General features: G+C 32.9%; 1 protein-coding gene across 1 annotated transcript in view; it reads left to right on the top strand.

Annotated features, from left to right (window-relative positions):
- Positions 1–13,072, top strand: part of LOC107452393 (uncharacterized) — a 91,740-nt gene that overhangs the window by 62,583 nt on the left and 16,085 nt on the right. Inside the window, 5 exon segments of the mRNA XM_071180770.2 lie at positions 290–630; positions 1,464–1,667; positions 2,567–4,023; positions 10,951–11,030; positions 11,033–11,139. Of these exon segments, the coding sequence (XP_071036871.2) occupies positions 290–630; positions 1,464–1,667; positions 2,567–4,023; positions 10,951–11,030; positions 11,033–11,139 (2,189 nt within the window).

Genomic DNA, 13,072 nt, shown 5'->3' with positions numbered 1-13,072 from the left:
TCCGAATTCGTTTGTTGTTTGTTTCACTGAAAGTTAGATTGAAAGAACGTGTTATATTGTAAACACTGCAAGTATAATAATATTGAATGGCTCACTTTTTCTAGCTGAAGGGTCAAAATCAATCAGAAGTCGTAACCAAAAGTCTTAAGACGAAATTTAACCACTAGCGCCATCTATGCTTAAATTTGCACGGTCAACCATTCATAGAGATATATTCTTTTTCTCCTTAACGAATCTGTTTGTATACTAAAGTTTTAGAAAAAAGAAATGACTAGTTTTGACTTTACAGGTATAGACCAACAACTTTTTGATGAACTGACTCAGCAGGAAAACGAAATGCGTTCACACCTGAAGAGCTTCCAAGATCGCCCTGATCTACTGTCTTCAGTCATGAATTATGTCGCAGGACCTCAAAATCACGCTCTGGTAGTGCATGGTCGCCAAGGAAGGGGTAAGAGTGCCCTCTTGGCGGTCGCCGCAGTTCTGAGTGGCGCAGTATTTCCAAATATGCCCATCATACTGAGATCGGTTGGCGTGTCAACTGAATCCTTTACGCAAGAACGAGTCTTAAGAAGTGTCTGCCAACAAATAGCTGCTTTATACGGAAAACACCCATCTTTAGCATCCAGAGTAAGTAAAGAGATTTTACATTTACGCAAGTACGTCGCAGCGCAGTTACTCTCAGTCTCCTACAGAGCATACGCAGAGCTTACGTACTGAAAGCTACGTCCAAAATCACTCCATTGTGACACGTAGAGTTTATACTTGCTATAGCCTGTTTTAAACAGTATACTGTTCAATCATCACGAGAAGACCCCAGATTGCAGAGGAGAAATGGGCTTATCTGATTTTTTTTTTTAGAAAGCAAATATATTTCAAAATTTTTTTTATAGTAAAGTTGTATGTAGAACGCGTGTATAAAAAATTTTCCGTAATTACTACCCTTAATATATGTATTTTTAGAGACGTAATGAAAAATGAAGAGTATAAAACATGTATAGCGAGTCACAAAATTATTATTTGAGAGGAGAAAAATCAAAAATACGTAAATTGAACTGCCTTCCCAATTTTTGGTTTTGCGACTACTTATATTTAACTCCGTAGCCTTGTAATTTTGAGCCCAATCCAGAAGGCAAGGGAACTCCTGGATCATGTATTGGGGGAAATTGTGCCTTCGCGGAGAACTTTGGGATGAAACTAACCCTCATTTGCTTTACATGGAGAGGAAAACCACGAAAACCTCACACGGTCAGCCTGATGGCAAGGGATCTCTAACCCGTGATCTGTCTACCACTGAGGATATTTTACGTCTGCACTGTGGGCAATGCGATCTGGCTGTGAAATTGGTATCGACTAGCCATCGCTGGATTCGAACCCGGTTCACTTCAATAGAAGGCGACTCCAGTGCGCGTTCTTGTGGAATGCTAAATCTCTCTATTAAATGTATAACTGTTGTGTTTCAGAGTATTGCGGAACACAATTCCTTCTTTGCCAATCTCCTGAAGCGAGCCTGTTCCGAGAGACCTCTTCTCATCATACTGGACGGACTGGATCAGGTGGAAGAGTACAGCGGTCGTTCCCTCAAATGGTTCCCAACAATTCTACCTCAGCACGTCAAGTTGATACTTGCACTACGTGACGGCAGTAATGAGCTGCAAGAAATACAGGTGAGTCATGTACAGATCACCTATTTGAAATGATCCCCAAAAAAGTTCATATTGGAGGTGCTATTTAAGTGACAGGACAAAAATGCTATCGAAATTTGACGATTCGTTAGTAAGATGCGTAGATTTGCACTTCAAGAAGAAGATCTCCCATACTCACACTTGTAACTAGAAGGGGTGGGATGTGATTCCATTCAAAAATTATGAAAATAAAGAGAAGAAGTCCCTCAAAGGGATAAAAAAAATTATTCTCTTCTCATCAAGAATATTAAAGATATATATTCAACAGTTGAGACTGGGAGGCTCAAAAGCTCCCCAGTTCAATCGCCTTTAATTCAGAATTGAAAGTAAAATGAATTGTTCCCAACGGACCGCTAGGAGCATGGGAAGAGATCCATGGTTGGCGACTTATCGAACGAATTAATGAGTATTGCATTAGCATTGAAATAGAAAGTTAGCCATTACATTGATTGTTAAGAAAACAATAAAATATTTTATTTTCGCTTTTCCTAAAATGTAATAAAAATTAAATATTTGGTTTTATTTAATTGAAATTCGGTTAAAAATGATTAAAAAAAATTAGCTTAAAAATTAAAGAAATTTTAAAAGCTAAGAAATATGTAATGTTTATTGTGGCATCAAATATATTGTGATGCCACAATAAACATTATATATGTTTTGTGTACCTGGCAACTTCGATGCCTAATTAGTCTGTTTATCAAATATATTTATAATTTTAATTTTCACGAAAATACTATTTTTATAAGACTAGCATCTTTCTTCCACTATGATTTGAGGTAAAGAAAATTTAATCAAACTAGAAAATAACTTAAATATCTACATTCTAATAAAAACGTAATGTATTTACTTTATAGGTCCTTATATATATTTTTTTCTTACAGGAGCGACTCGCAGATGATGTATCAGCGTTTTTAGAAATTCCCGATTTGGATGCCGATGACACTCTGTCGATAATTGAACATCACATGTTGAGCAGAGGACGCCGTTTAACGGACGCACAGATAAGTTTCACTCGCATATGTGTGACTGATAATTCATATCCAAGATACGCCCATGTATTTGCTCACGTGGCATGTTCGTGGCAAACCCTCTCGATTCCGGAACACTTCTGGGCCAGGCACTCTTTGTATGACGTCATTGCTGATTACATTAGCCATTTCAGCGGTACCCTGGGAATAAAATCTCTAGAGCTGTTAATGTTAAACTTAGCAACTTTTAAACATGGTGTGATGAAATCAGAAGTGTTCGATATGTTGGAAACTGAAATAAGTTCTGCTTTTGAACAATGCCTGGCGTTCATATACTTAAAGCACCATCTTACCCCTCTTTTAAGAACTTTCAACAGAAAGGGACACGCCTTCACCCATTTTAGGTGCCAAATTTTCCGGAAACTCTTTAGAACTTATTTAGGAAAAGACCGTTTACATGCATGCTTACAAAGAACTCTAGACTACGTTCAGGGGAATAAAGAAATGGCTTCAGATGATGCAAGACCGGCTACAGAAATCAAAACAAATTACAAACATCAAAGATGGCGGGAGTTGGAGGAATCAACTAATTTAAAAATCAAGTTGAATATATCTGTTCGAAATGACTTCTTTAACTGTAAGTGGTTACTCGAGCGTGTAACATATGGTGATCCTTATTTGCTCTTAGAAGAAATCAAACTCTACAAACGGAAAAATCCGGATGACAGAGAAATAGATGTTCTAAGAAAATTCTTGCAGTTATCTTCGTATTCCCTGATGCTTGATTACAGACAACTGTGTACCCAAATAACTGGTCGTTCGCAAGGTTTCTTTTTAGAGAGAGAAAGGCATATTAAATTTCCTACCGTTAAACTGTGGGTGAAAAGTGTGTCAAACTCGACGCCCTATTTCCAAGTGAGAGGGCCTTGTTTTCGTACCCTTGCAGATTTGCAAAAGGTATTCCCTCCGTCTTCCAAAGACAGTGATTGTTTGGATTATGTCACGTGGTTAAACAGTGAGGAAGTGTACTTAGTGACCTATTCAAGTTCAAAAACTGAGCTAGAAGCTTGGAACGCATCGCTGATGAAGAAAATGGCGTCCGTCAAAGAGGTGGAGTGCATAGATGGGATACTGACCCTGGGAAGGAATGCAGAAATAGTTGTGCTGAAACACAGCCGAATAGAAATTGTGGACCTCGCAAGAGGAATCGTGAAAACCCAAATGAAGGAACTCATTGATGTTTCTCAAGGCGTGAAAGTTGTGGATGGCGGGAAAAGTATTTTAGCTCTATCTGAAGGACACGAGGAAATACTGAGGTTCGACACAAACTCCGGCCATGTCGGAAGTCGAATATTTTCTGGAGAGCACAGGTACATCACTGATATTTATTTACATTTAATAAAAAGTGCATTCCAGATCTAACACCTCAAAAGAGCGCCAGTGTATTCATTTTAGGTCAAAGATGCGTAACCGCAATAAATGCTTTTATTAACATTGTGATTATTTTTGTACTATTGTCAAGGGTTTTGAAGATATCTATAAAATAATAGTAATTGAACTGATGTAAACCCTTCCTATTGAGAAAATTTTAAATTACACTTTTATAACTTGAAACTGCTATTGAAAAAACTCGACTTTTTTTGAAAATCTCTATTTATTCCATTTGAAATTAATCATATGTTTGGGGATATTTCCGTATCGTGATTCGTCATACCAACTACAATCGCCAAGGTGGCAAATATATTTTGAATTTGCTATTTTTTTTTTTTTTAAAAAAGACATAAAAAAATATGTAGATGCTTTCCATGCTTGGCCTAAAATGGGTTAATATGTTTTGAAGTTTGATCAACTTCTTTGAACGAAATTTTGTATTAAAACGTACAACTTTAAAGACATCTGAAGTCGAATTTCATAACTGTTTTCAACTTTGACAACAAAGTTTTTTTAAATTTATTTATTTTAAACCCCCAAACCTTGTATAGTTCGTTCATCAGGAGTTGGCACTTGGTTCCGCCTTCATCACGTGGTACCCGACGATACTATCTCGTTATTTTTGGGATAGAGATGTGAACAATCCTGAACAAGGCTGCTATTTGGCATTCGTCTGAATAAAACATATGTTTCGCAATCTTTACGTGCATTTTTTTAACTTTTAATATTTCATAAATTTGATTCTTAAGTATTTAATATTTGTTAAATGCCGATATATATATATTAAGTTATTTTTAGAAGTATCTAGTAATATTTAGGATCTTACAGCAACATCATCAATATAGTACTAATAATTCTTTTTATGTGATAGTGAACACCTGCTATGTGATAACTTCTCTCTAGTTTAATTGCAAATTTACTATTCCAGTAAATTTTGCTGCAAATCAGTTTAAGGAAAAAAGAATTGAAAATTGAAAAATAAAAATGTACAATTCTCATTTATTTTCTAGGAATAACAGTAAATGACTAGCACAATACTTAACAATTTTGACAAGCGAATCGTTAACTCTTTTTTAATTCTGTAATTTCACGCTTGAAAGTAAAAAATTTAATCGTTTTCGTTATTTTACAAAAAAAATTTTAATTATTTTTTCATTCAATAAAATTCTTATAAAAATAGAGTTTTACAAGAATACACGGTAATGAAACTTGATTAAAATAACTAGTAGAGCGCCGATTATCCGAACCCTTATTATCCGAACTTCCAATTATCCGAACTATGTCTGAATTCATTTTTTTTTTTTAAAGTTTAGAATACTTTTTAACCTATCGACAATTTTTCTAAATTAAGAAGAATAAGTAATATCCCCTACATCTGAAGACTATATTTAATTTACAACCTTTTTAGCAGTTTTCTTGTAGTAGCCGTACATGCATGTATTGTCATACAGTTAAACCTACATAACCCTTTAGCCCTTTACAACTGAAAATTATCTTCCAAGAATGCGAGCTTCATTTTGATAGTCTACAATGGTTGGAATGCAGAAGGAGTTTATGAATAGATAAGTGAAGTTCTATAATTGGGGAGTGGGTAGTTGTCACTCATGGTTAATTATTAGTGTTCACAGTGCTTGGAATCTTAAATATTGGAATAAAATTCTTAACAGAAAAACAAACGAAACTGAAGTTTCTGAACCAGTAGATCTTTCGGATGAAAATGATGAAATTGTTGCTGAAATTTTGAATGAAAATCGGAACTGCACGCAATTCATTAGCAATGAATTGGCTAGAACGTCAAAAATGATGTTGATCCAGTTCAGTTGATTTATTTAAAAAGAATAAGGGATATATGACTGCTAAAAAAAACGCATCTTCTTTGAAACGAAATCTTTGCTGAATTTCTTTCACAATGGAAAATAAAATAAATGTGGTAAAATCAGCAATTGACAAAAAAATTATAAAAAACTGAAATATGTATGATAAAAATAATTCAAAATGAAAAAAAATTTAAAAAGAAATTAATTTAAAATATTTAAAAATTGAAAAAAACAACTTTTAAACACGCTAAAGCTACTTTAGATAGTACTGCCAGTCATAAGCCTACAAAAGGTGCGAAGGGAAGTTAGTGCATAAATAATAATCATTTACACTAGATTTTAAACAACTTTCCAATTATCCGAACTTTTCATTATCCGAACCATGTTCCGTCCCGAGCAGTTCGGATAATCGGCGCTCTACTGTATTTGCATTTAACTGTACCCATCATGAACTTCATTCATTCGTCCCTAGTACCCTATTTAATAACTATATTTTCACAAAAAAAATTACTGTACTTAAATTAAAATTAAAATTTGCCTAAAATTATTAAATTTTAAGAAAATAGTAAAGCACAAAAACAAAAACAATTAAAAAAAACTCCTGCAAAGATATTTTTAATAGTATTAGATTTAACAAATTATAAAGGCTTCTTAAAAACAAAAATATAAATCATCATTAACATTACGTACTACTTACAAAAATTATTACTAAGATTTTCTTCAGTAAAATAAATATGATATATTAAAAGAAAGATATATTTTTCCTAATAATGAAGAAATCTGGTTTAAATTATTTCATTAATAAAAATATTATTTAATAAAAATTTAATTTTTTTTCAATGCATGGATTGTAAAAAATTAAATATCAATTAGAAACTTATTTGAATTGCTTAATTATGTTATAGCTTATTTATATTTAAAAAATGGAGAGAAAAAACACTCAGTACATACTTTGCATACTTTGCTCAGCACATACTTTGCTTTGCTTAAAAATGAGCGTTGTTGTTACTCATCCTCCTGGTGTAAGAAAGCCTACACCAGATCCAAAAGACCCCATCGTCAAATGAACGTTGCAAGAATGTATGATTTATCTACGAGGTACAAGGTGAAGTTAAATTTCATCGTCAAAACTATCACTACTAGAATTTCTCTCAGTGCCAGAATCAGAATCGATGGAAAAAGAATATTTTCCACTACTTCTTCGACAATTCCGTCAATTTAACAATAATTTTTTTCAATGTTTTCAATATGTGTGCAATGCATTTTCCATCTCTCAATCCCAATATCTTGCATGGCTTCTGAAGCAAGATTTTAAAGACGTTGTAAGCTCATATGAGCGGTCACATTTCTTTCTCTAACTAACGTTATATATCAAACTAATTCTATGGGATTTAAGTCACAATGTTAAGGGGGGAGTCTCAAAACATCATGCCTTGTTCTTATAAAAGTTCTTTAATGCAAAAAATTTTCCCGCTGGTGCATTTGCTGTAATTATTTTTTTTTTTAAATCAACTTTTTGCATTTTTTAATTGTGTATAATTTGCTTTTTCTCTAACCAGACTCACATTTTACCTTTTGTTGAACTTTTTGTTGGTACAAGATTCAGCACTTTTGTCTGGTAAAAGCTGCATTATCCATAACGATGATCGAATTCGGAGGAATACTTGGTAACAGCTTCTCCATTTTTCGAAAGTTTCAAAGTTCATCTGTCCCTGGCAATCTCCAGAAGCAGTTCCCGCTTTAAATATCAAGCCGGCATTCGGGATGAAACCAGATTTGAAGCCAGCATGTTCCACAATCAGGCGATATCCTGCGCTATCTTTGATAGTAACAGCAGCTTTTTCATCTGTCCAACATTTTTCGAAAGAAAGATTGCTGTCCAGCCATGTTTCATCTAAATAAATGATGTTCCTTTTTTCTTCTCGAAATTTTCTTATTTCTCTGAGAAATTCCATCTTACAATGTGTGATCGTTCCATTGATATATGCCTGTGTTCTCTGCCTGTGTTCTGAAAGCAATCGGGATAAAGATGGAATTTTTTTTTAACATAAAACTCATTCACTGTGTTTCGAAGAACACAGAGATCAAAATTGTCTAAAATTTGCGTTTCTACAACCAGGACGCAGCTAACGATGTTTTCCCGGTGAAGATAACTGGAGATATCTTCTTTTTTAGTTGGCTTAATTGTTCGAAACGAAGCGTCAGTAGCTGTAGCAGCACGTTTCTGATTTTGTAAAATCGGAATTGAAAACGTTCCCGCTCTGGCTACATCTTCTCAAAATTTGGTTGCATTTTTTATGATGTTTCTCTCTTTTGAGAGAATATTTTGTCTTTTCTGAGACATTTTGCTGGAAAAGCAGCCGTTTTTAAATTCAAAATATATTTAATTACCTAGAGTAAGGAAAGGTAAAATTAACAGATGACAAAGCGAAGTAAATGACTGAAAAAGAATTCACTGTTTGTGTTTGGCGCGCATCAAGGGTTGCCTTAATTTCAAGCGTGGAGATGTTTCTTCTCTCGCACTGAAATGAATTTTGTATCCGAGGATATGGAGCCAAGTGCCAACTCCTGATGAACGAACTGTACCTATAACAAATTTTTCACTTTCAGAGGTTGCGAAGGTGAATCATTTACCTAACTTTCCAAATTTATCACACGCTTTTTTCTCTCTTAGAAGAAAACTAAACAAAAGCAGGAAAATACTTAAAGTTATGTCCAAGATATCAGGAAATACCTGGAATCAAAATGAGAAAGAGTTAAAGACTTACTAAAGGGTTACATAATTCACTTAATATTTTCTTTCACGTATCTTCAATGTGTTCTTACTATTTTTGTAATAGCACAAGCTCATTAATAAGAATCGTCTATACATACCTATATTTTTCTTATGTGGCGCCATAAACTCGCGTATTTCTCTATCGATTGGCAACACTGTAGTTACTATTCATTTTGTTAGTTTGTCTTAGGTAATAATTTAAGTACTATAAGAAATACAAACATTCACAATACAATATAAACAAACTTATTTACAAACATTCATTTTGTTAGGTTGTCTTAAGTAATAATTTAAGTAGATCTGAATAGTTAGTTATACGTTAAGATTTTATTACGGCGAAATATATAAAGAGGTTTTGCTTCGATGCTAGAGCATATATAAAGATGACGCATTTTTTAATCACTGCGCGTCTAAATGGCAACACTCTGGCCCTATCGTTTGTAGCGCCACGTACGGTAAAAAGATTAACTGTCGGTTAGATTGATTCAATGATAAGTTTATCGATTTCTTTTATTATTTCTAATTGAATTTATAAAGCTCTTTACAACCGTTTGGTCATTTGTTTTATTTAGTTCGATGAAATGCAAAGATATTAAATTCGTTAAGAAAGTCGTTTATTAATGAAAACAAAAATGCATTTTGCAAAGTAAATTACGATTTATTTTAAATATTTTAATTTCTTCTTATTTTTTTTCTTATTAAATTTATTTCAATACTGAATGAAATACATATTAAAAGTTACATATATTATTATTCTTTTTAAACTAAAAAATTAATTGTGTAAAGCATTTATATATTTTGTTTTCTCTGTTTCGAACTGAAATAAACAACAGTAAATAGAATGAAAGATATGAAATTGATTAGAAAATTTTATTTTTCTATATAAATGCACAATATGAAAAAAGTTTGAAACACTGATAATAAATTAACGCAATCCAATCTTAATTCCCATTCGCAACGTTTGAATCTGAGGAGAACACCTGTTCCATGCCTTTGACCCTTCTCAGTTGTATAAGAATATATTACAAGATTTTCCTCTTTATTAATATTTTTCGTATTTAATTGTTTTAATATTTCTGTTGCCTATTATGCTGAAGTATCCCAAACGGTGGTTTGTGTCATTTAACGGCTGACGGACAAATTTTTACTCATTACTAAAATTCAATTCTTGAAGAACATTGATAGTATTGCAGACATTTCTTGATATTAGTTAAAATTGAAATTAATATACTTGGCAGGCAACAGTTAGACGGTGAAATTAATAAATAATATATTGCTTAAAACTAATTAAAAGTGCCCGGATTGTAGGAGGGGTTGAAGAATGAAATATTTCCTTAAAAATAGTATATTTAAATATAGTTGTGCTGTTCTGGGCTACCATTAACGTTTCTATGTTGTACAAGTACTATGCTGTTTTTTTTATTTTAAAGTAAGGGCCGCTTTATCGTGCGTCGCAACGAGTGGTTGCGTCGTATCTTAACATGCCTTGGGAACAACTGTGCTCAGTTACAGCTGTGTAGGTAACCTGTACTGTCAGCTCTGAGTCTTTAAAATGTTCAAGTTAAAGAAATGCGTATGAGATACGGTCAGTAATGCGTTGGCAGAAAAACCAACCTGCTGCATACTTCATGACTCTCTCCTCCGCCCAGTCCCGAGCTTTATTGGACTCTTTAGGCTGGGAAGTTTTCGACCACCCTCAATGCACCCCAGACCTTGCGCTAAGTGATTTTCCTCTTTGTTTCAAACATCACTTTGGTTGCAACCAGTACAGCGATGACAAAGAAGTGAAAACAAGTGACCTCTTGGTTATCGGAGCAATCGGCAAGTTACTATGAACAGAATATTCTAACTCTAGTTGTAATGTATGATAGGTGTTTAAAAAAACTTGGCAACTGTTTTGAAAAAAAGAGAAACGTATGTAGAATCAAAAGATAAATTTGTTTCATGAAAATTTCCTTCAGTTTGGTTCTTATTTTCAAACGGCCCTGACTTAAGAAACAATCCATCGTCATTTTGAAAGGTGGCCAAAGATGGTCGCTTAATGTTGGTAGAATGTTAGTTATTTTCTATATCCTTAATTCACACAATTTTATGTTTATCTAAAAAGGGATTTGCATCACGTGTAGAATTAGGTATCTTACATCGCGTTAAAATAACATAACATGAATCAAAATATGAATGAAAGGTTGATGACAGTAGACACTCATTTCAGTTTGCATTTATAAGTGCGATCTTATGGTTCTATAGGTACATGAGTCCTTCTCTGTACACAGGCAATTGCACTGCCTACTTGTCAGTGACAACGGGGAAGTGTGTGTTTGTGGCGACACTTTTCAGAAGCCCTATCCTCTTCTCATCAGACGGGAATTCTCCTACGACAAATCTCTCTTCCGCACCACGAGTTCATGACGAGGAACAGCAAGATCAACTACGATGGAAGACTGCTCTTCGCTCTTTCAAAGGTCAGCCTTTCATTTATTTAGAAATAAAGCCTTTCTTCTGTACAAAAAATCATAAGTTTTAATGTCAAAAAGGTCAATGTCACCTTTGAAAGTGAAAAACCATCAAAATTTAATGTGCGATGCATCAATTTATATACCATACATGTTTCGTATTTAACATAATTTTTAGAGTTAAAATTTATAATTAAATTACCTACCAGTAAAGAATATCGCACCTTTATAGTAACGAATTTAAGAAAACTCTTAGTTCTTTCAAAAATCGCAATATTGCATTTTAAAATCGCGTGAAAATGAATCGCGATGTTGGATTTTAATATCGCATGAATATGGATCGCAATATTAGATTTTAAAATCTGGAGAAAGAGAATCGCGGTATTGGTTTTTAAAAACGCATGAATACGAATTGTGACTTTGGATTTTTACTTCGCGTGAATACGAATCGCGAAATTGATTTTAAAAGAGCGTAAACACAAATCTCTATATTGAACTTTCAAATAGCGTGAATACGAATCGCGATGTATAATTTTTAAACTACGTGAATACGAATCGCAACGTATAACTTTTAAATTAGGTAAATACGGACATCAATGTTTGATATTTAAAATCACGTGAATAAGAGTGGCGATAATAGCGGATTCTAGCGCAATTCCAAATATTCAAAATGGGGAAAATCAGCGAAATTGCCAAAATCACGTGTTTGTAAACGTCTCGTTAACAACTTTAATTTTTACCCATTGTAGACATTCATTATTAGTAATGCGTTAGAAAATTTTAAAACAAAAGCTATTTTTTATTGTAATTTATTAAATAAAGATTTCAAAATTCAATTTCTGTTTTATGTTTTTGGAATGTGAAACAAAAAAATAAAGAAGTTTCTCCTTAAAAATTATAATTCTATTTTTTTCCTCAAATCTGAATTCATTGTGGCTATCGACAACTATGAATGCAGAAAATGTTTTTACAACCTGCTTTGTTTCATAAGGGGTACAGTCGCTAAGACTTTGTCATTTATAATTTGCGATTTGAATCATATCTGGGCCTTATTTTTGATACAAAGCTGATATCAAACATTGCAATTACTATCTTCTTGGTGATTGATTTTAAAGAAAAAATAAATACTGAATGCTTCTATTTTCTTTTCTTTTTTTTGATCCGATGGAAATTTGACTGCTTCGAAACTTTTAGTACAACATATAAAACTGATATATGTATAAACATTTATATGTGTACCACTAAATTTGCTTTTTGTCATGTACAACAATGCGCCAAAAAAAGGATCACGCTGAGTAACTTTTGACATAATGATCGGATTTTCACGTTCGAGGACTCATTCTTAATGGTTAGAGTGGTTGACCTCAAATATACTAATTAATATGTGCATACGATATTTTAAAATACGAAATCATACAAAGAAACGTACATTCTCTGAATAAACATACCTTCTTATCAATGGTTTGGTCATGAGAGCGGTTTTAAGTTCGAACCCTTAATGTTAATTTAACATTTTGCGCATTTCACCATATCTCGAGAACTTTTTAAGCAAATTGAAAATTTTTGCCCACAATTATAAAATTCGCTTATTCAAATATAATTCCATGCAAAAAATAGTTTTTAGTAAATATTTTTCATTGTTTTATTTGATAATAGTCGAAACAGTGTGGAATTGCAAAATATAAAATTTTTTACGTGATTTCAAACAGTGTACTTTTATATAGCAAAATGCAAAATTAAAACGAAATCGGACGAATAGTTCTTGAGAAATTGAACTTTATATATAGGATTCTATTTCAGATTTGATTTCCCACGATTGATTTAGTTCATTTTTTGTTAAGTATTAGTTTATTATTAAATAAAATTATGCAAAATAATAAATATTTATCAAAAGTTATATTTTGCATGGAATTATATTTGAATAAACGAATTTCATAACTGT

This window comes from Parasteatoda tepidariorum, chromosome 8 (genome assembly GCF_982258835.1).
Source record: "Parasteatoda tepidariorum strain Cologne lab strain chromosome 8, Ptep-v5.0, whole genome shotgun sequence".
NCBI lineage: Eukaryota > Metazoa > Arthropoda > Arachnida > Araneae > Theridiidae > Parasteatoda > Parasteatoda tepidariorum.
Note: the sequence above shows the minus strand (reverse complement) of the source record. Positions and strands in the feature narration are given on the sequence as shown.